This window comes from Triticum dicoccoides, chromosome 3A, assembly GCF_002162155.2.
Source record: "Triticum dicoccoides isolate Atlit2015 ecotype Zavitan chromosome 3A, WEW_v2.0, whole genome shotgun sequence".
NCBI classification, from domain to species: Eukaryota; Viridiplantae; Streptophyta; class Magnoliopsida; order Poales; family Poaceae; genus Triticum; species Triticum dicoccoides.
The window spans coordinates 713,346,014-713,367,924 of record NC_041384.1 but is presented as its reverse complement, the minus strand read 5'-3'; the positions used below and the strand labels follow the sequence as shown (position 1 = coordinate 713,367,924).

At 46.5% G+C, this 21,911-nt stretch overlaps 1 protein-coding gene and 1 pseudogene across 1 annotated transcript; both read right to left on the bottom strand.

Moving 5' to 3' along the window:
• LOC119273415 overlaps positions 1-2,044 on the bottom strand; it is a 45,449-nt pseudogene extending 43,405 nt beyond the window's left edge.
• Positions 2,045-12,454: 10,410 nt separating this feature from the next.
• LOC119273414 (LRR receptor kinase BAK1-like) lies at positions 12,455-14,110 on the bottom strand. Its single transcript, XM_037554578.1, has 6 exons — positions 13,783-14,110; positions 13,510-13,581; positions 13,275-13,418; positions 13,028-13,180; positions 12,868-12,920; positions 12,455-12,723 (listed from the first exon to the last, which is right to left on the bottom strand). Exons 1-6 carry the CDS (start codon positions 13,992-13,994, stop codon positions 12,665-12,667), a joined length of 693 nt encoding a protein of 230 aa, XP_037410475.1. The 5' UTR covers positions 13,995-14,110; the 3' UTR covers positions 12,455-12,664.
• Between the last annotated feature and the right edge of the window lie 7,801 nt (positions 14,111-21,911).

Below are 21,911 nucleotides of genomic sequence, written 5' to 3'. Positions count from 1 at the left end.
TATATATATATATATATATATATATATATATATATATATATATATTCATAATATATGAAAAAAAATACAAACTACATATATATTCATATGTATGTTTATATTTAACATGCTACATGTTAGTTGATATAATAATACACAAAAAAGCATTAAAAAATATGTAGGGAAAAAAAATTAACTATGCCGACGGCTAGATCCGACCAGGTGCCGCGGATCACTGATGTGGCAGATATGCCGACGGCAGCCGTCGGCATAGCCTCTGCATGGTGTGGCCTGGATCAATGACGTGGCCTACGGACCTATGCCGACGGCCCCCCGTCTAGGCCGTCGGCATTGCTCTGACGCCGTTTGCCAGGGGGTGGCCGGGCCCCACGGGTATGCCGACGGCCTTCGTAAGCCGACGGTAGCTGTCGGCGTATATGTAGATAGGCCGACGGCCGTTCTATGCCGACGGGTGCCGTCGGCTTATCTCTGCGTAGCCCGACGGCCTTTGTACGCCGACGGCCAGAACCAGGCTGTCGGCATATCTCCGGAGAAGCCGACGGGGGCCGTCGGCATTGTTCTGGCCGTCGGGGTATGGCCCTGTTCCGGTAGTGACTCTATCCGTTTCTAAATATTTGTCTTTTTAGAGATTTCAGATGGACTACCACATACGGATTTATATAGATATATTTTAAAGTGTAGATTCACTCATTTTAGTCCGTATGTTGTCACTTATTGAAATCTCTAGAAAGACAAATATTTATGAAAAGAGGGAGTACATGCAAACAATAATATAAAATAAAAACGATCCCTACTTCTTTGTTCAGATGATTGGACAGTGCCGGCAAGATTGTTGTTGGCAACATTTCTGCGTGAAGATAAAAAAGTTATGCCAGTGGAGGTCACTAGTGAAGGATGAAAGTAAATGTACTACTCACAGTTCAGCCAAGTCCCCGACCAGGACAGGAGAGAGGACATCCAGCGGCACTGTGCCAGTCAGCATATTATCCTCAAGATTCAACTTGACAAGCTTCGTGAGATGGTTTGTTCCGATACAGCCTCCTGCGGACACCAACAGGTTGTTTTAAGTAGTTACCCCGCAAAAAAAAAAAGGAAAAAAAAAGAGGTTGTTTTAAGTAGTTGGAGACAAATAGGCATTTTAGCATCTCTTCAACTGAAAATTGCTGCAGCAAGACTCGTACAGAAAACGCAGCATCCTGATGTTGGCAAGCGAGGCCGGTATCGTGCCAGTGAGAAGGTTGTCGTAGAGATCAAGGGTGACCAGGCTTGTCAGGTTGCCGAGGGTTGTTGGTATGGATCCACTAATGTTGTTCGTAAACAGCTCCCTGTGAAGATGGGAAGATCATTCCGTAGGAAATTTTGGGTGTAATTTGACAAGTCTGCACTCTCTGCAGCAAGTCACAGTAGTACTTACAGGTACTGAAGGTTCTTCAGTCCTCCCAGCTCAGGGATCAGGGTGCCTGAGATGCCTGCATCCGCCAAATCCCTGCACAGTGAGGAAGAATACAAGCAGTATGATTCAATCAATCTGCAGAGATTCAGCAAGAGGAGTGCAGTTTTTGTCCCAAGTTAAAAGTTTCTGAATGTTGCAAACAACTGTGCATACTGCATAAAGGAGTGGTAACAACTTCCATCCATGCCATTGCCATGGACCGACCCTATTCTTTCAGAGCAAGGAAGAGAAAAGAAAAACATACACTCGGGTGACAGAGTTGTCGCTGTTGCAGGTGACATGGAGCCAAGTGCAGGGGTTGAAAAGGGTGGGGTCCCAGCTCTGCACTACATTGTTGGGGTCCTTCCACGCCTGCCTTTGCATGTAAAGGATGTCGCCTTCGGATACCAAAAAATCGTATGTAAATCAACAGCAAAAAACCCTTTGAGCAGCAATGAACTCACTCGAGAATCGCAAACTAATTAGCATGTACTTAGTACTAGTACCTTCAGTGTTGCTGCTGGCGATGGTTGCAAGAGCAAGGAGGCCGGCCAGGAGGAGTGCTGCCCCAGTGCGAGCTTCCATTGCTGGAAGGAAGCCTGAGGTGTATTGACAGGGTGCACTGAGATTCTAGAGGAGAGCATACGGGTTCTTATATGCGGTTCTAGAGCGTCGCCCAAGCTTTGAACTTTCCTGGTGACTGACCTTTGACTTGTGCTCTTGTGAAGGGCAATACGTGCAAGTAGTAACTCGTGTATAGCATTTGCAATTTTGACCAAGGAAAGCTCAGCCTGTGAAGACCAGAGCAGCTGAAATTCTGAATGATTGGCCTACAGAGTGTGCAGAGTGCAGAATACACCGTGGAAACTTCCGGTCGAGACAATTTTCTTTCAGAGTCGAAAACTCCCGCCCTTCCACTCAGGCAACTAATTTGATTCTTCAGTTACAATGCTCGTTGCACTCACCAAGTTGGTGGTGTAGTCTCCTGTCCCCTGCGACTATTTAGTGGCCACGAGGCAGCTGCATCGTACACCACCAGATTCATGCCGCCGAAGATGTACCAAATGAAGAACTTTGTGATGGAGGGATGTGGACTTTGGGACGTAGACACATATATAGTGATGCTATTTTGTGGCAAGCAGCCACGGTTCATGTTCTCATATTATTCGTATTCTGCCAAATGCAAATGGACAGCTTTCTTCTGCTGGAAGGCCTGGATTTTGGGACACAGTGAAGAAACTTTGTTGCAAACGGCTACGGCACATATTCTTCTTGAGCTCAAAAAATGACAACATTTCGGCACTTCTACTCTGTTTTGATTTTCGGCCGAAAAAATCAATTTTCGGCCGAATTTCGTCCATCTCGCCTGGGCCCGGTAAATGTCTGTGCCGGCCATAATTTTCGGCCCAGTTTGATTTTTTTTGGCCCAATCCATTTCTGGGGCCTCCGCTCGGTTTGCCTAAGTTAACGTCATCGAACCGAACAACTCACGATCCCCTGCTCCTCCTGTGTGCGCGGCGGCGGCGCTCCGCCCAGATCCTCCTCTCGTCGCCGCCTGCCTCCCTGCTCGAGCCTGCTGCCTGCCCTCCCGCCACGTTCGCGCCTTCCCGATGGCCTCTGCTGGCTGCGGGCTGCAGCTGAATCCATCGGTGATTCATCCTCAACTCTGCAGCACCTCTCGTTTCAATCTTTTCTTTTGGAGCTGATAGTGATGTTCGACTGATGCAGAGCATTCAATCCCCAAAGCTGTTCCGTAAACATTTATGTACGTACCCCTCAATGTTCCTTGACTACTATACTTTTACTCTGATTGTTTTCAATTTTTTCAACCGAATTTCGGCCAAATTTTGGACGAAATTTATTTAAAATTCAAATTTTAGTTTTGTAATTGCGTCTGAGATTTTACTGAAATTTTTGAAATTTCGGCCATCTCGTTCGGGGACGAAAAAATTTGCAAACCGAAAATCAAAACACAGCTTCTGCTCACTACGGAATCTGGCAGTTTGCCGTCAGGGAAGTACAGACGGCAAAGAGTTTGCCATCAGTCAGCTAACGGCAAATATAGTCAGCAAAGCCTAAATCGGCAAAGAGATACTATGCCGTCAGCTTTTCATCGGGGTGACGGCAAAGACTTTGCCATCATGTTTTCTCCTGCGGTGGACGACAAAGAGGGGTTTATGGATTTCTGTTAGCAGGTGGGCCCCTACATCGCTTTGTCGTCAACCTCGTAGTCTAACAGACGAAAAAACATGACTGTGCTTCCTGTTCATCATCCGTACCCCAGTTCATGTCCATTCGGTGGCCGGAGTGCCTCCCTCGGATGGAGTTCGTGGTGGTGAGCTGCGGCGTGGTAACAACGAACTATACACATTGATGTGCTGCAACTCGGGGCGGCGGGCATGTGTAGGCGAAGCGACGAGGAGGTACAGTGGGTGACGGGGCGGCCTGGCGTCGGGCAACAGTGGTGGTCGACGCGAGCTGCGCGGGCGACCTGGCGTTGGGCCACGAGAGGAGATGAACGGGCGGTCGGAGGCGCAAGAGGGCGCGAAGGCTGGCGATGGCCGCCATGGCCATCCATGGCGGCGTGATACACATTGGGAGAGGAGAAGCATAGAGGTGCGCCGAGGTAGAGTAGGACAATGGCGGCGAGTGGCGGGAGGCGGGAGGCGGCAGCGTCTCGGGTGGCCTCCGGCGGGGGGCGCTGGGGAGCGGGCGGCGACACGAGATAGGAGGCCGCCGACGGCTTCCATGGCGATGGGAACGGGGCTGGCTCGACGGGGGATGGGGCCGGTTCGAGGGAGAGGGAGAGAGGACGGGCCGATGGCGGCGAGCGTGGCGGGGTGGCCGACGACGAGCGTGGCGGGGCAGCTGGGGAGTTACGTGCGCGCGCGCGAGACACACACACACAGAGAGAGAGAGATTAGTGCGGGGATAAGGGGAGAGAAAACATGGTGGGGTCGGCTTGGAGAGAGAGAACGTGGTGGGAGCGTGCGAGAGAGAGAGATCAGCTAGAGACAGCGTGGGGTGCAGATCGTGCCACCTCATCGACCCGGGAGATCGATTCGCGAGGTGTGTTTCTTCTTTGCCACCTGCAATTTTTATTAAAGATGGCAAAAAGATTACTTTGCCGTCTGTAATAAAAATCACAGATAGTTATTCTTTGAAGTCATCTTTTTTCTTCTTTTACCGTCACCCATTTCGATGACAGACGGCAAACCAGATTTTTATTTTCAGTTTTTCTTTGCCATCTACTGATGATAATAAACCTTTTCTTTGCCGTCCACCCGATGAAAAGCTAACGACAAATTAGTTGTTTTCCATGGTGGTTATATTTGAAAGTTCAGATGCGGGAAGGGATACTTCTGTCAGAAAAAAAGGACAATAGTGTTTCGCTACTAATAATAGAGGGACACGCAAGTCAAGTCTAGAGCTTTGAATGCGATTAATTCTCTCGACGCCAATTTGGACCCCCTAAAGCAGCTTGAGTTGTACAAGGCATAAGCTAAATTTCGCAATCAATTTGTATATAATCTCCACACGTGCTTTTTTCTTAACCTTTCATAGTGGCAGCTTTCACCACGTAAGCAAAAATGAGCGCCCTTGATCTGTCTTGGACCGGCACAGTTACTTGTACAATCTACCGTTCAATCTAATCGGAAGGCTCTCATTTCTCCCCATCTGTCTCTGTCAAACCGACGTCTTCTTCCTTTCACTCCACCTCCTCGACCTGCTTGCCGAGCACGCAGGTACCGCTGCCGCCGGACACCACGCCCGCTTTCGTCCGCGCCAGTCGTGATGCCGGCGGCTACAGCATCCGGTGCTGCTTATGACGAGTTGACGACGATGGCGTTGCTTATGACAGCCAGCTCCACGAGCAGCAGGGTGACGACATGCTCCACAAGCAGCAGGGCGACGACATACTCCACGAGGACATGGAGGCTCCTCCCGCCGACCTCGACAAGGAACACGGTGACGGTGATGTTCTGAAGCAGCACAGGCGACCTGGACATGACGGAAGATGGCAGCAGGGAGATGGCATACTCCACAAGCAACAGGGCGACAAGGAGGCTCCTCCCACCGACCTCCACAAGGAACACCACGGCGGCGATGTTCCGGAGCAGCACGGGAGACCTGGACATGGAGGAAGGAAGCAGCCAGACGAGGGGACAAGCACGCCTCGGCAGCCACGCTCTCCTTGAACGGTTTCATCAACCACTGCCATGCCCTCCACGGTGGTGTCCCAAGAACTTCCGGCCGCAACAGCCTCTAATGGCGTCGATGAGAACGAAGCAGTGCAGCTCACGAGCTAATAGGTTTTTGTTTCCATTGATTAACATGATTAAGGAGAACCATCAGATTACAATGGACAGTAGATATTAAGGTGGTGTTTGGTTCTCTAGTCCTGTGACTTTTTCTAGTCCCAATTAAAAAGTCTCTAGTCCCTAAAAAGTCCCTCCCTGTTTGTTTCCAGAAATTAAAAAGTCCCTAGTCCCTTGCTAGAGGTTATTAAATTACCATATTGCCCCTACTATATAAAAAAATAACAATCAAACAACACCATGGGGTGGCGGGCCAATGCGTGCATGGAGGAGCATTGTTGGAAAAATCCCAAAAAGTCCCAAAAAGACTCTCCTTAAGAGTCTTCTTCATTTAGTTCCAAATGCCTAGTTTAGTCCCTAAAAAGCCCCCCCCCCCTCCGGTTTGGTAAAAAAGTCTCTAAGAAAGATTTTTTCTAATCCCTACATAAAAAAGTCCCTGTAAACAAAAACTCTCTAAAGCTACAGCACCCGTACAGTGATAATTCAGCTGCAGAGGAGCCGAACCGGTCTTGGACCTACACAAGTCAGTTATCCAAACTAGCTGTCGACATCGTTTTCCACAAAGTAACAAAACTATTTTAGCTTAACTCCTCAATTGCGACCAGTGCGAAAAGCCACCAAAGCATTAAATGTTTGCAAGAAAGAAGTCTAGTAATTTTGTGAATCTCCAACAACCGGCATCAACACTAGGAACCTTCACTGTCATGGTTGAGAAGCACTAAATGGTCGATTGATCACTCTTTAACATGAAATCTGACCAATTGGTCCTACTGTAGGTGATGATGTGGTGTGAAGAAAACTCACACCGTTTGGCACACGGTTCAAGAGATAAAATATTTGAAAAAGCAAATCTACGAAAACTGCACAAACTCTAGGTTGTGACATATGTCCCACATGCAGTGTGCCATTTGTCACCACGAGAGGAGATGGAGAGTGACCTTTAAAGGGGATACCCTCTGTTTAGTGATTTCGCTATATGTCACTTTTTGCGACCCAGAAGAACATTTTGCCTCAAGCAGCAAAGCCTTCCCGTCGCTATGGCTGGCCCATGTTAGTTTGTTTTCTTCTCTGTTTTTTTTTCATGTGTTTGTTTTTTCTTATCTTTTGCTCATATTTTCAAAAATATATTCCAAAACAAATATACTCCAAAAACTTAAACCAACTTAAAATTTTAGAAAAACTATAAATTTGAAAAAAGTTAACACGGTGTAATAATTTGTTAGCGTGGTTTTAAAAAATGTTGATAGCTTTGAAAAATGTTGATGTTTTCAAAAAATTGTGTTCGTGAAAAAATGTTTATACAATGTAAAAGATGCTCGTGTAGTTTATAAAAATGTTTCAACATGTATTTGAAAAATATTTAACACATATTCGATTCTTTTTAAAAACCATGTGTTTTGAAAAAAACATGTTAGTCATGTATTTGAAAAATGTTAAATGCGTATAAAGAATGTTTTAGGTGTATACGAATAATGTACAATGTGTATGAAAAAAGTAGACAACAAAGGATTTATTACAAAAAAGTTATTCATGTATTTGAAAATGTTAAATGTGTATAAAAAATATTTCATGTGTATAATATGTATGAAAAAATTAGATGGCAAAATCTATATTTGAAAAATGTTAAAGATGCAAAACAAATGTTCCTTATGTATATAAACTGTGTACAATGTGTATGAAAACGTAAACATCAATACATTTTTTTAAATGTTAGTCATGTATTTTAAAATCACATACATGTATAAAAAAAATTCCTGCTATATATGAAAAATGTATAACATGTATCAAAAAACTAGACATCTATTAAAAAACAAAGACAGGTAAAAACATGTATAAAAAATTGTTTCTGTTCTGTATGTTATGTTTTCTGGCGCATGTTTTATTTTTGTAACCTTTTGCAATGACTGCATCGTACATAGTTCGGCCCAAGAGTGTGTCATAGATGCGAAAATGCTCCGCTTACCGATGAGTTTCACGGAAGCTGTCCTATGTACTGATGTGGCGGCCTTTAATCCATCCCTACCCCTGAATTTCAGGGGTATGGCCCTCCTCCTCCCAACCTAACGATGCCATGTCTGTCCGTAACCTTTGTTCCGTGAAAAGCTGCGCGGAAGTGTAGCATTGTTCGTCATAGATGTGTCTTTGTAGCACCAATCTGTAATTGAGTCTTCCAGGTACAAAATGAAAACGTACACCAGTTGATGCATGCGCATGCCAAAGGGTCCCGATTGCAGGACCGCTGTTTTTGTATGCCTTTGGTTCGCCACAAATGATTTTCTTCTGCATGTCTCCCATTCATAACGGGCTGCGTCGTTCCAATCCATCAAAACTACACACACACGCACGCACACACTGTGTGCACGCACGTGTGTGTGTTTGCTTGTTGGTTCGGTAGAGTCAGTATTATCCTGATACATAGCTGCTTGTTGTATTATCCTGATACATAGCTAGGGGATACACGAAGACTGCAGAAGCGGTGCATCCTTTATAAGGAAATAGGCCAAGTTTACTCTAGGGAAGGTGGGTGAGTGCATTGGTTATATATTTGTTAATTGTGACCATATCCCAGAATCCATGTCGTACCTCAGCCTTAGGCCCTGTTTGGTTCGACTGTGGATTTCTAAAAGCAGCTGTGAAAAATATGCTATGGAAAAACAGCTGTGGAAAATTTGATGTGAAAAAGATGTAGGTCATTTGGCAAACCAACTGATACAGCTTTTTCAGATTTTGCCCCGCAGTGGAATCGGATTTTGAAAAGCACGTCCTGGGCTGCTTCCGCTTTTGGTTCATATTTTGGCAGCGGATTTCTGGAATCGGATTCTGCTGGGTTCGCCCTTTGGTTCAGATTCTGCTACGCGGCAGCAGAATCCGTCGATAAAAGCTGGACCAAACAGGGCCTTAATTTCCTTCTCTCTAAAGATATTTCGCTACGTAAGTGTATGCTCAGCTCCATTGACCGTTCTCACTGCAGTGACTACACTCACAGTCATTTGACAAGCTAGTGGGACATAGTTGTGTTTGGAGCCTTTAGCGAGGACCATGGACGTGCTCACCTTCATACATATGCAATTTGTGTCACTGGTCGTTGCATCGGAGCATATGAAGGAAATCCATGAACCACTTGGGGGCGGGTGTTTACACTACTTGCCTGATTGGCTTACTAGATGATGGATAAGAAAAAATATATGCATGCATTAGCACACACTACTCCACGAGTGCTGAAATCCTTGCAAGCATACATTTAGGTAAAATAATCTTACCACGCTATGCTATACAGGTTTGTCGTATGCAAATAGAACTATCCATTAGTTCATGATTCCTTAATCTTACAGCGAGACATAGGGTAGTATGGCGACGCGAAAATAGGATCCTCCAAATTCTTTATCATTTTTGTTTATAATATGACTACTCTGTTCAGCCTCCTTGCACTTGTCAGACTCATGTGCAAGGCTTGCCTCAGCTCGCCAACCAGCTCTGTTCCTATACATATATTGCTAAGAAATCCAATTACTCGTCCGCGTCGTCCTCCCCTTAGGGCGACTCGGGCGGCCAGAAACCTAGCCGCCGCTGCCGCAAACTCCCTCCTCCTCTCCCTCCGCCGCCGTCGGAAGACGCCACCGGGCTAAGCCCGAGGGCCGGCGGCGGTGGCAGGGGATCTCCTCTCTCGCGCGTCTCCGGGGTAGGGCAGACCCCAAGGTGTGTGGTGGCGCGATCGATCTGGGATCTGCGGTGCGGCAGATGGCTGCAGGCAGCGGGAGGCCGGCCCGTCCTCGGACGGCGCGGCAGAGGCCAGGGCTGCGGGCGTTGCGGATGGCCCTTCGGGCGACCACGACGGCTGCGGTCGGCGGCGGCCGACTTGGCTGCTGTGGCGTGCATGCTGCCTTTAGATCGGCGACGGCGGCATGAAGGGCCTGGTGGTCTCGTCGGCGGCACCTCCGATCAGATCTGTTCTGACCGATGCAGTCGGAGGTGGTGGTGATCTCTTTCGTCAGAGGTGGTTGGCCTGAGGCTGGGTGTTCGGATCTCGGGATCCGTCATCTGGCACCACCTGCGAGCCGGGAAGACGTAGTTGCCGGTGAAAACCGAGCCGACGACGGGCGATGGCGGTGTTCCACGTCGTTACCTTGATGAAGGCATCGTCATGTGACTACCGTTGACCCACTCGTATTGCTCCGGGGGAAACCCTAGGATCTGGTGTTCCAGACCGGACGATGGCGGCACTGCGGTGCCGTTTCTCTCTTGGGAGCATCGTTTTGTGGAGCAGCGCTGGAAGTCAGAGGCAGGAGGTGGAGCGACTTCGTCTTGCACGGAGCTTCGGTGGAGATGCCAAGTCATGCCTAGCCGACAGGTGCTACGCTTGGTCATGCCTGGTCGGCAGGTGCTACACACGGCAGATCCTCCAAGGGCTTCAAGCTGTGTCGGTTGGTGGTACTTGGCAGCATGGCGCTGAGGTGTATCAGTAGCGACCGCGACGTGTTCAGCTGTTTGCGCGCAGGGAGGAGGTGTCGTTGGGCGCCGTGGTGGCATCGATGATAGCTGGACCGAGCAAGGTTGATGCATCAGTACAGTTCTGAAGATGGAGCGGTGACAGTTGGCGGCGACGGCCTCTGAGAGCACGCCGGACCAGTGTGTGCCCCAGACCCGGCAAGTGGCTAGGTTGGGGTCTCAGGTCTTAGATGTTAGGCTTGGCTGCGATGTCTGTTTGGTATTAGGCTCAGGCTATCTGCGCCCCATCATCAACTGGATAGGTGTAGCGACAGTTTGTTGCTTAGACGGCGGCTTTAGTCTTACTGTTGTATGACTTTATAAGGTTTTGTCAGAATAATTAATAAAGTGGCCATATGCATCGCGCAGATGCAGAGGCCGGGGGTCATCCTCCTTTTCTAAAAAAAATACATATTATCTGACTTCAAAAAAAAATGAAGGATAGAGCAAACAGATTTACATGCTATGCCTGGCTCTAAATTTAGCTCATGCATTCTAGTCTCGGCAATAATGTTGTTTTCCTAATTAGCCCACGAAATGCCATATCCTGGAAGCTCTTAGCAAACAAATGATAACCAAAATCCAAAGCATAACTTGTCATATGGCACATCCGAACATTTTTAAGTTTGCTTCCACATGGTCACATTATATGTCGAGTACCTCTGAGCAATTCCACCTAGTACATTTGAGCTCTGACTTTGTTATTTTTACGTAGTTTCTTTTTTAGGACTGCTCCATCTACTGCGATACTGCTGAGAAACCAAAGTTACATGGTACTTCTGAGCTAGTTCCATGAATGAAGAAAAGATCCAACTTTGTTGTCGAGAACCTTCGTCAGTTTCCTTCCTAGTACTTACGAGTACTATGTTTTTTGCGAGGCTTACATGATTTGCTCTGGCCATTCAAATTTTGAACGTGTCCACTAATTCTGAGATTATTCTTCGGTTCTACTGGATGAGTTACTTTTTCAAGGTAATATTCATATTTATGCCGAGCTCTATATATAGACTTGAATGCCCCTTCGTGTGGCAAGAAAATTGAAGTCATTCCACTCCATTCCAACTACCACAAGTTCAAGTCTTGAAGAATAGAGGTCCAAGCAAGAAGAGAGGATAAACGATGATTGTTGGAGTGATTCCATGAACACTTCCTCTCTGCTTCCATAAGCTCCTGCCTTATTCTTGAACCCCTACCTGGTGTTCCTCCCTTCTTACACCGTTCATAACCTTTGTGTGTGTGAGAGAAATTTTATGGGTTCTTGAGAAGAGCTTTGATGGAAGATGTTTTGAGGAGTACTAAGGGTTGTGTGTGCCACCTAGACGGTTATGAGTCACTTGATAGCCTTCAATTATCAAGTTGTGATGCAATCAAAGAGTTCATACAAAGCCTAGAGATCATCTTCCAAGTGTTGAGATCTACCCCTTAGTGAGGCTTCTTGGTGCAAACCATGATGTAATAGGTTGACTTGATTGGTGACGCACTCCAGATCCTTGTGATCTTGAGACATTTTTTTCAAAGACTCCATCAACGTGGAGTAGATATCGCCAACTATCCGAACCACCGGAAAATCATCGTGTCCAATGTGTTTGTATTCTCTAATCCTTGCGAGTTACTCTTTCAGTTTCTACTATACTCTGCTTGCTAGGTTGTTCAGTTCTAACACTCAGTAATATAAATCCGTAGTGTGTGAGATATCAATAAGTGTTTTGTGCTTGGATTTGGCTCTTTCCCACAATATTTTGCATTAACTGCTCTTCATTATTTAGTGTTGAACTTTCATCTTGTTCTTAAGAAACATAACTGGTCACCAATGCTTGGCCCATGGTCGTGCCTAATTATCATTGCTACATGCCGTTGTGTATCACACTCTCGATACCATGATAATTGTTGTAGACGTCTTCAAACAAAAGCCAATGCTCGGCCCGTGGTCGCGCCTACAAGCCGGAGTTGTGTCTCACTCTTTCAATACAATGATAATTATTGTGGACATCTTCAAACAAAAGCCATCGATAATAGTGGTTATTTCAGATGGCTCCAAGTCACAATTATCTGGAATAAGCATACTCAGAGACAACTTCTGAGCCATCAAAACACTAATGGCCATCACATGCTCCGTTTTCGCACTCAGCAAGGGAAACTGCATGGAATGGTGTTTCCGAGCCATCTGTGTCAAGGGTTTCTATACTCTCCTGAGATATAAATATACCAAACTGATAACACTGGATATGCACTAAAGGTGCAGAGAAAGATTAATTATTATGAAGTTGCACTGATTACAATGTATTCAACTACCTTTCACCTTTTCCCTTTTTCTCTCTAGAAATGGATGTAAGCTAGGGGCTCTTAACGGAATAAAAGGCTACAGCCTCTTCCAGCAGTTTCAAAAGGAAAAAAAACATTCAGTTTATTCTTAGAAAAGTTCAGGTTGTCAGTGCTGCTCAGCATGTAGACGTGTAGTCTTGAGCGTGTCCTGGATGACGGTAGCTACTGCAAATGATGTCAATTGGAAAATTCTTGTTAGCACAAATTAAAGCACCAAACCTATACATGTATTGTACACACACAGAAAAATATAGAACTGGAGAACTTAATCCGTCAAGAGCTGCAGATCACAAATATATGCATCCCTACCTCTTGGTTTAGATGATTTGACAGTGCCGGCCAGACTGTTCTTGGCAACGTTACTGCATGAAGATAAAAAATACTGTAAGTGGAAGTCACTGGGGAAGGAAGGAGGAAAGTGGATGCAATTTCTGGAGGTGTGTTAAATGAAACTGTATGTGCTACTCACAGTTCAGTCAAGTCCCCAAGAAGAACAAGAGAGAGGACTTCCAGCGGCACTGTGCCGGTCAGCATGTTCTCCTGAAGCTCCAAAGTTTGAAGCTTCGTCAGACGGCCCAACGACGACGGTATACCACCTGCAAACTTGTTCCCGTGCAGCCTCCTGCAGATAAACACCAACAGATTGTTTTCAGCAGTTGGAGACAATAAGCATTTCAACCTCTAGTCATCCGAAAGCGCTGCAGCAGGATTCTTACAGGAAACGCAGCGTCCCGATGTTCCCGAGCGAGGCTGGTATCGCGCCGGTGAGACGGTTGTCGTAGAGATCAAGGCTGACCAGGCGTGTCAGGTTGCCGAGGGTTGCTGGAATCGGTCCACTGATATTGTTCCCAAACAGCTCCCTATGAAGATGAGAAGATCGATCATTATGCAGGAAATTCTGAGTGTAACTTGACAAGTCTGTACTGTGCAGCAAGTTGCAGTAGTACTTACAGGTACTGAAGGTTCACCATTCGTCCCAGTCCAGGAACCAGGGCGCCTGAGAGGCCTGCATTCCCCAAGTCCCTGCACAGCGAGGAAGAACAACAATTATGATTCCTCTTAATTATATATTCTGCGGAGAGAGTAGAAAAGGTCCAAGTAAAAAGGTCTTCTGAACGTTTAAACGAATCGTGCATACTGCAGCAAAGCAGAGTAGTAGCTTCCTATCATGAACTAATTTGGACCTTGAGAGCAGGGAGGGAGGAGAGAAGAGAAGCGGCATACACTCGGATGACGGAGTTGACGTTGTTGCAGGTGACATGGAACCAAGTGCAGGGGTTGACAAGGGTGGGATCCCAGCTCTGCAGCACGTTGTTGGGGTCCTTCCACGCCAGCCTTTGCGAGTAGAGGATGTCACCTTCGGTGTTGCCGCTGGCTATGGCTGCAAGAGCAAGGAGGCTGGCGAGGAGGAGCGCTGCACCGGTCAGAGCCGCCATTGCTGGAAGAAGGAAGCCTGAGGTGGGAAGAATGGTAGCGGAGGGACGGGTCTTTTATATGCGCTCAGAATCAGATCGGAGTCCCGCCCGAAGCTTTGAACTTTCCTGGTCCGGCCTTGGCTTTTCTCCTCTCATCCTGATTTTGACCAACGAAAGTTCAGCTGGTGAAGACCGGCTGAATCTGTGGAAGAATCGTAGATCGGCATGCAGAGTACGTTCACCATGGTCCATTGGAGCCTCCGCTGGAGATAATTTATTTCACAATCGGTCTCCCGCTATTCCACTCAGTCAAACTAACTCCAGTGGAATAGTGGTGCATTTCGTCTGCGACTATCCAGTGGCCATGAGCAGGTCTACAGTCTACACCATCCACCAACCAATTCATGCGGCCAGCAGGCAGGCCGGCCAGGATGCGCCAATTGGAGAACTTTCTACATGATTTTTGGGACCTAGTGAACAATTTTGTTGCAAACGGCCATGGCTCATATATTCTTCATGAGCTGTTTTACGGTGATTGGGTTAGTACTCGGAGTACTTAGCAGTACTTACATGTTTGATCACGTCTGATTTTTATTAGCCGTCAGATCTTGCGGGGAATTTTAATTGATTAAATTTAATATGTTAATTGCGATAAGGGCATAATGGTCCAGGGGGAAATATCTTTTCTTGAACCGATCACCTGAGGACCAGATCCATGTCTACTCGATCCAGTTCAGAATCCTCCTCGATCTATTCGTCGCCGCTCGCCGCTCCTGACCTTCTCCGTCCTCGACCTGCCCGGCGAGAGGAATAAATTCATCGTCCTCGTCCTCCACCCAACCAACCCCAGCCCCCCACGCTGTCACCGAAGAAGAAGAAGGCCGGATCTGCGCCGGCTGAATCGGCGGCGACCGCAGCGGGCGATCCCATCTCTTCGCGCGTACCATCCTTAAGGTATGAATTCGGCTTGGCGTTCTGCTCGTTCTCTTGGCCGTTGCGCCCCTCCACCGTGCATGCAGTACAACCTCAACCCCACAAGATCCGGGTACGGACTAGAACAACGAATGGAAAGCTTCATCGTGGCATAGTTTCACTTGAGCTAATCGCATCATGTTTGTTTAAGTAAGATGTTGAGGGCATTGCTTACTTCCTTTGGTACCGCAGAAAAAAAGTGACTTACTTGACGTTTGAGATGAGATATACTAAAGGAAGATGAGATACTGGTTCCATAGTTCACTTAATTTAGTTTATTAAAGTCATCATCACTTTAGGTTTGCATAGTGCATGAAATATAGTTTAAAGGAAGATGAGATACTACTTGTTGGACGTTGATGATTGGTTTCCCTCACATGTCAAATGAGCAAAGTCTTTTCCATGCACTTGTCTTTGCCTATGAGCTATTTTACACATGCAACATTGATAAACAGAAAGATGTTGATGATTGGTTTCCCTCACATGTCATATGCAGGAAGACATGGCGTATGCAAGTGATGAGAGTATGTTCGAGTATCTAAATGTTGTCAGCAAGATGTTTGATAGTGAGGCTGAAGGCTATGAATTCTACAACAAATATGCTCTTGAAAAAGGTTTTAGTGTGAGGAAAAACTACGTTGAGTGGGATGGATCCAACAAATACATAATTTTAAGGAAAATTGTGTGTAGTCGTCAAGGGTTTCGCGAAGAGAAGCACATGAAAAGAAAGATGGAAGATAGAAAGAGGAGGCCACGAAGTTTAACTCGTGTTGGGTGTAATGCTAAATTGGTCATTAAGAGACATGAGGAAACCGGTCGGTGGTTTGTCAAGGATTTCATCGATGAGCACAGCCATCCTCTAGCCCCACGGGATCTTTCTTGTCTGCTGCGTTCGCAGACGAATTAGCGATGAGCAGAAAGCGGACATTGCGGACATGAAAAAATGTGGGATCCGCAAATACCGTATTATGGATATTTTGTGCTTTCAATACGGTGGATTTGATAAGGTTGGATGCATAAAGAGGGACATTTATAATTTCTGCCATGCTAATAAGCAGGAGACAATCAGTGCCGGTGATGCTAATACAGTGATCATGCACATGATGGCGAGGCGAGAGCGAGATGTGGATTTTTTCTTCAAGTACTTGGTAGACGAGCATGGCCATCTGAAGGGACTGTTTTGGGCTGATAGTCAATCACGGCTTGACTATGAGGCTTTCGGAGACGTCATTGTTTTCGATAGCACATACAGAACCAACAAATACAATCTGCCATTCGTGCCGTTTGTCGGGTTGAATCACCACCGCAACACTGTTATTTTTGGCTGTGGTATAATTTCTCATGAAACAAGCCAGTCATACGAGTGGATGTTGCAGACCTTTTCTGATTGCATGGCACAGAAGCATCCGATATCTATGATCACAGATGGGGACCTTGCAATGCAGAGAGCAATAAGGGTGGTCTGGCCAGACTCAAACCATAGACTATGTATATGGCACATTCAGCAGAACATTGTACGCCATCTGCATGATGACGACATAAAGGAGGAATTCAGATCTTTCATTTATGATACTTCTTCCATTGAAGAGCATGAGATAAAATGGATACAATTCTTACAACGGAATAAAGTAACCAGTGAGGAGTCTTGGCTGTATCAGATGTATCCGATGAGAAAGTTGTGGTGTGCTCAATATCTTGAGGGGCGTTGTTTCCTAGGATTGAGCAGCAATCAGAGGAGTGAGAGCTTGAACTCTGTGCTACATACGCATCTTGAGGGTAAGATGTCGTTGTTTGAAATGCTAGAGCACTATGAGCGTTGCCTTGCGTCGCGATGGATTAACGAAGCTCTCCATGACGTCGAAGCCTTGCAGTCCGTTCCATTTACAGAGGAAAATGCTTCGCCGCTTGAGAAACACACCGCAACAGTTTTCACACCTAGTGTCTTTAAGATGGTCTTATGGAGCATAGATGCTGTCAGCAAATGTCAGATCAGAGAGATACTAGATGGATCAGAAGATTCCACTTATGTTGTGTCCAAGCAGAAAAGAATGGATAAAAAGTTTGGAGTGCGCATTGAAGAGCAAGGAGGTCTTTTGCATAGGGTGAGTTGTTCTTGCCGTAAGCTGGAATGCGCAGGCACACCATGTTCTCACATTTTTTACATATTGGGGATTTTAAAACAAACAATTCTGCCCGGTTGTTGCGTTCCCACTAGGTGGACTATGAATGCAAAATGTGCATACGCACCTACCAGAAAAAACCAGATGTATGACTATTCGGTAAGCCTGCAGAGGTACCGCGAGTTGCGGAATTGTAGTCACGCCGCAAGTTTCAAGGCATGCCACTCTGATGAGGACTATCACCGTCTAAAGATGCTTTTGCAAGCACAACATCATGGCAAGCAATCAAGTTTTGAACAAGCTGACAGCAAGGAGTCAACTAATGCTCAGCATAACAGCATTAGGTTTGGCCCGTTGATGCCGCACTCGGAGAAAGTTGATAAGGTTCTGGATCCCGTGCATGTGCCAGGACGAGGTGCACCGAAGAAAAGGCTGCAGGCAAAGACAAATAAGTCAAGATCACAGAATATCTATGGCTATTGCAAGAAACCAGGTCACAATCGACGTAAATGCGCTAAATTGCTAGAGGTACGAAATATGTTCATATTTATTTTTTGCATGTGTTTTACTCATAATTGATGTCCATGTGATTTATTGTATTCTTCTGTGTAGGATCTCGAGGCTGAACTGTGATATCTACATACAGCATGAACCGACGATGAGCCAGAGAAAGTCGTGTGCCATTCAGCTTTGTGTGACGTGGTCTTTACATTCTATTTCATCGTGACAGTAATTTAGTGAAGTGCTGTTGTACTGCCATGTTACTGTATTAGTTTGACATCTTTCATTTCCATTTTCTGTGTGTATCATTTGATGTCCAACTTTAAGAATGATGATGTATTTCGAACAGGAATAAGCGCTAGCATGGAGCAATTATTATTGTCGAGTAGAATAATTTTTGTGATGTATTTCTGCACGCACACACGGTCGCCAGACGGATCTCCCGCGCGATCCCACGGTCTGCATGGCTGGCTCGGTGCGTGTCCATCGTTTAGGCGAGACTACCGACACCATGCATGCATGGCAGGCCGTTTTCCTATGTCGACCCAAACACCGGCCCATCCAAGGTTGCAGCTCCGGACGGCCCACGTCGCGTATGATCTCGCACGTTGTTCTCGTCTAACTAAAAATAGTCCCACCTCGCCCCTCGACCAGCTCCTTTACCTGCTTAAATACCTTCATCGAGGTGATTTTAGCAAGCATTGGTCCCCATTGTAGGATGAATATGATTCTTCACCCTTACTATGGTTGTCATGCATATTCTTCATTTACAGAGCAATAATGACTGACATATTTTTTAAATAAGCGGGGCCCGCTGGGGTGTGCTTGGAAATCTTTGAGAAACCTCCATGCACGTTCATCTTCGCTGCATGCAAATCGGGCGGCAGCCACTGTGCTAGTAGCTGTCAAGGCCTTGATGAATCACTATTCACATGCAGGTCCCCGACTCTTGCATGCAGTTCCCCGACTCTTGCATGCAGGTCCCCGACTCTTGCATGCAGGTCCCAAATTATCTTGTACATGGTGACCCACATGTGCCAAACATGTCTATGAAAGAAAATTTTGAAAAAAATTATTTTACAATACCCCCTTGAGGCATAGACCGATGTTTTCAGCAGTCAGTCTAGAGGGCATTATAAATTCAAAAAAATTCAAAAAAATATAAAAACTTGGAAACCTAGTTTTGTTTGTGGAAGAGATCATGTGTGCCAAAATTGAGGTGATTTGGAGGTGGTCGAAAAAATGCCCGCATTCCGGAGGGACCATTTGGTCTTAACTTAAGCCAGTTTTTGAAAAAGGTGAATTTTTCCACCACCTCCAAATCACCCAAATTTTCTTGTACATGGTGACCCACATGTGCCAAATATGTCTATGAAAGAAAATTTTGAAAAAAAATATTTTACAATGCCCCTTGGGGCATAGACCGATGTTTTCAGCAGTCAGTCTAGAGGGCATTATAAATTCAAAAAAATTCAAAAACTTGGAAAATGCAGCATTAAATCAGGGTGTGTACAACTCTAGCTTGTTCTTGCCAACACTACTAGGAAAAGGCATGCTAGTGGCGCACCGATTTTGCCTTCTAATGGCGCACTACTGGTGCGCCACTGGATGTTGTTTTGGCTGATGTTGTTTTGTGCTGTTTTGGTGCCATTTTGGATGGCTGCAGTGACTGTTTTGGTGCCATTTTTGATCTCCTAATATGGTTGCAGTGATCATTAATTTTAGAGCAAAATATGGCTGTTATTTTTTTGTTTTGTTTCAGAAACAGGAGAAACCAAAGGGCCCACGTCTCCCCTCCAGAGTTTTCAAGGGCCAAAGGGCAGGACGTTTGAGTTTTCGAGGCAACTCCCCACGTCTCCCCTCCACTGGCAACTCCCCACGACCACGACGCAGGTAACTCCCCTCCTATTCCATTGCCGCTCCATCTTCCTCCCTCTGCCTCCCTCTGCCTCCACCATCAAGCAACTCCCCTCTGCCTCCACCACCGCTGGCCAGGAGGGCAATGGCGGAGGAATCGTGGAGTAACTCCCCTCCGTCTGCCAAGAGAATGGCGGAGGCATCATGGAGCAACTCCCCTCCATTTGCCAAGCATCACCGTGGTGAGGCGTCTGGCAAGGAGCCGCTGGTGGTCGACGATGACGTTCCGGTCCCCGGGCAGAAGCAGGACTACACCGTGCCGCTCATGGTTGATATCCACCTGAAGGAGAAGATGGATGTCGTATGCACCAGCAATCCAGACGAAGCCGACAAGAGGATCCGTGACATCAAGAGGAGGCTCGGCGGCATGCTTTCTCGATCGATCGACGTTGATGTCGAGTATACCAGGGAAGACGAACCTCCGCAAATGGCTGCAGTTCTGCAGTTATGCGTGGAGGATCTCGTCCTGGTATACCACATCACCGCAGCAACCAAATGGTAAAAACATCCAGTTCTGAAGTTTCTGAAGTTCTGAAGTTTCTGTCTAATTAATAGTTTCTGAAGTTTCTGAAGTAGATGCAATAGTTCTGAAGTTCTAAACTAGATGCAATACTAGTTCTGAAGTTCTAAAGTTTCTGAAGTTCTGAAGTTTCTGTCTAATTAGTAGTTTCTGAAGTTTCTGAAGTAGATGCAATACTAGGTCTGAAGTTCTGAAGTTTCTGTCTAATTAGTAGTTTCTAAAGTTTCTGAAGTAGATGCACTAGTTCTGAAGTTCTGAAGTAGATGCAATACTAGTTCTGCAGTTCTGAAGTAGATGCAATACTAGTTCTGAAGTTTCTGTCTAATTAGTAGTTTCTGAAGTTTTTGAAGTAGATGAATTTGATGCACCGGATTAATTTGATGCAGGCCCAAGGAACTCCGCCCGCTCCTGCAGGAGAAGAAGCTGTACACCTTTGTTGGCTTCTCCATTGGAGGTGACAAGGAGAAGATGAAGTTGTCTGGTTTGGAGATCAACCTCGACAAGTACGTCGACATGCAGCACAAACGGAGAGTTCCAAACAATGAAAAGAAGTGGCAGTCTTTGGCTGAATTTGCAGCCAGCCTCATCCACCCATCCTACAAGGAAATGAAGCAGAAGATCAACAAGAAATTGGACCACAAACTATGGGGGGACAACCCACTGCCAAACAACCTCATCGAGTACGCAGCGAAAGATGCGTACGTCACCTACGAGGCATGGAAGAAAATCAAAACCATCAAAGAAGGTTTGAAGCAATGGCAAGAGGCGGAGGATCATTGGGATGACCCCTACTACTGGGGATATTGAGTTGTTTGTTGTATTATGTGTCTTAGTTTGTAGTTATGTGGTTGAACAAGTTTGCTTTTCTTATGTTGAACAACTTTGCTTTTGTAATGATGAACAAGTTTGCTTTTGTTATGTTGAACAAGTTTGCTTTTGTAATGATGAACAAGTTTGCTTTTGTTATGTAGTTATGTGATTGTTATGATGCTGGTGCAGAACACTTATGGTTGTGATGTGATCCTACTGCTATATAGTAGTGGCGCACCACATGACAGGTGCGCCATTAGTGTCCATTCCATCTATAGCCTTTTTCCTAGTAGTGCAAAATGCAGCATGATGGACTGGCTGCAATGGAAATAATGGTGACAAATGCAAAAAATGAAATATGACAAAAAAGCCCGCCTACTTGCCGCTTAAAGTTCACAATTCAACGGCCTGCATATGACTAGTAACCCAATCATTTATTGGGCCAGGATGCAGAGGCCCGTCAGATTGTGATAACAGGTAGCAAGTAGGCCCCACAGGGCAGGGACGGAGACGGTTAGGCAATGTGCTGCCCGCTTTAGAAAGGAACTTGAGAGGGAACGCTTAGCCCGCTATATAAACCGGTGCTAGCTCCGCTCACTCGGCGAGGTGGGACTAAACTCCCTGCACCCCTGGGATGTGCCCGGCGCGACGCTCGCTTGGGCCTAATTCGGATGGGCCGTCCCACGCCAGCCTCACCCGCTGGGTCGCTGGATGGACCATTGGGCCATCTCTTTGTCTGCGCCTGAGGCATGCATGCATGGGAATGGCGGCGACGTGGGTTTGCATGCGCGGGTGGCGGACATGAACTTTATCTATCCGAACTATGTTATGATTTCTACTCGAAAAAAGCTCCCGTGCGACACGCTCCCATGCGGCGCACGCCTCACGCGTGATACGCAATTCCGATGCGACTGCGTGCCAAATCTCGGCACGACATTGCTGATCTTCTGACCAGGTTTGATCCGCCAGCGAGGGCGCCGCCTGGAGCTCGCCGACGTCGATGGGGTGGTGGTGGACGCGCGAAGCTGGCCCGAGGACGTTGGGTTCACGATGGGCCGAATGGTGGAATTCCCGTGCCGTTTGGCACGTATCGCGGCG

Coding starts and splice junctions, on each gene's coding strand:
- LOC119273414 (XM_037554578.1), bottom strand. CDS start 13,994: ATGGCGGCTCTGACCGGTGCAGCGCTCCTCCTCGCCAGCCTCCTTGCT. Junction 13,419..13,509: donor ATGGTGAACCTTCAGTACCT/GTAAGTACTACT, acceptor TCATCTTCATAG/GGAGCTGTTTGGGAACAATA. Junction 13,181..13,274: donor ATCGGGACGCTGCGTTTCCT/GTAAGAATCCTG, acceptor GTTTATCTGCAG/GAGGCTGCACGGGAACAAGT.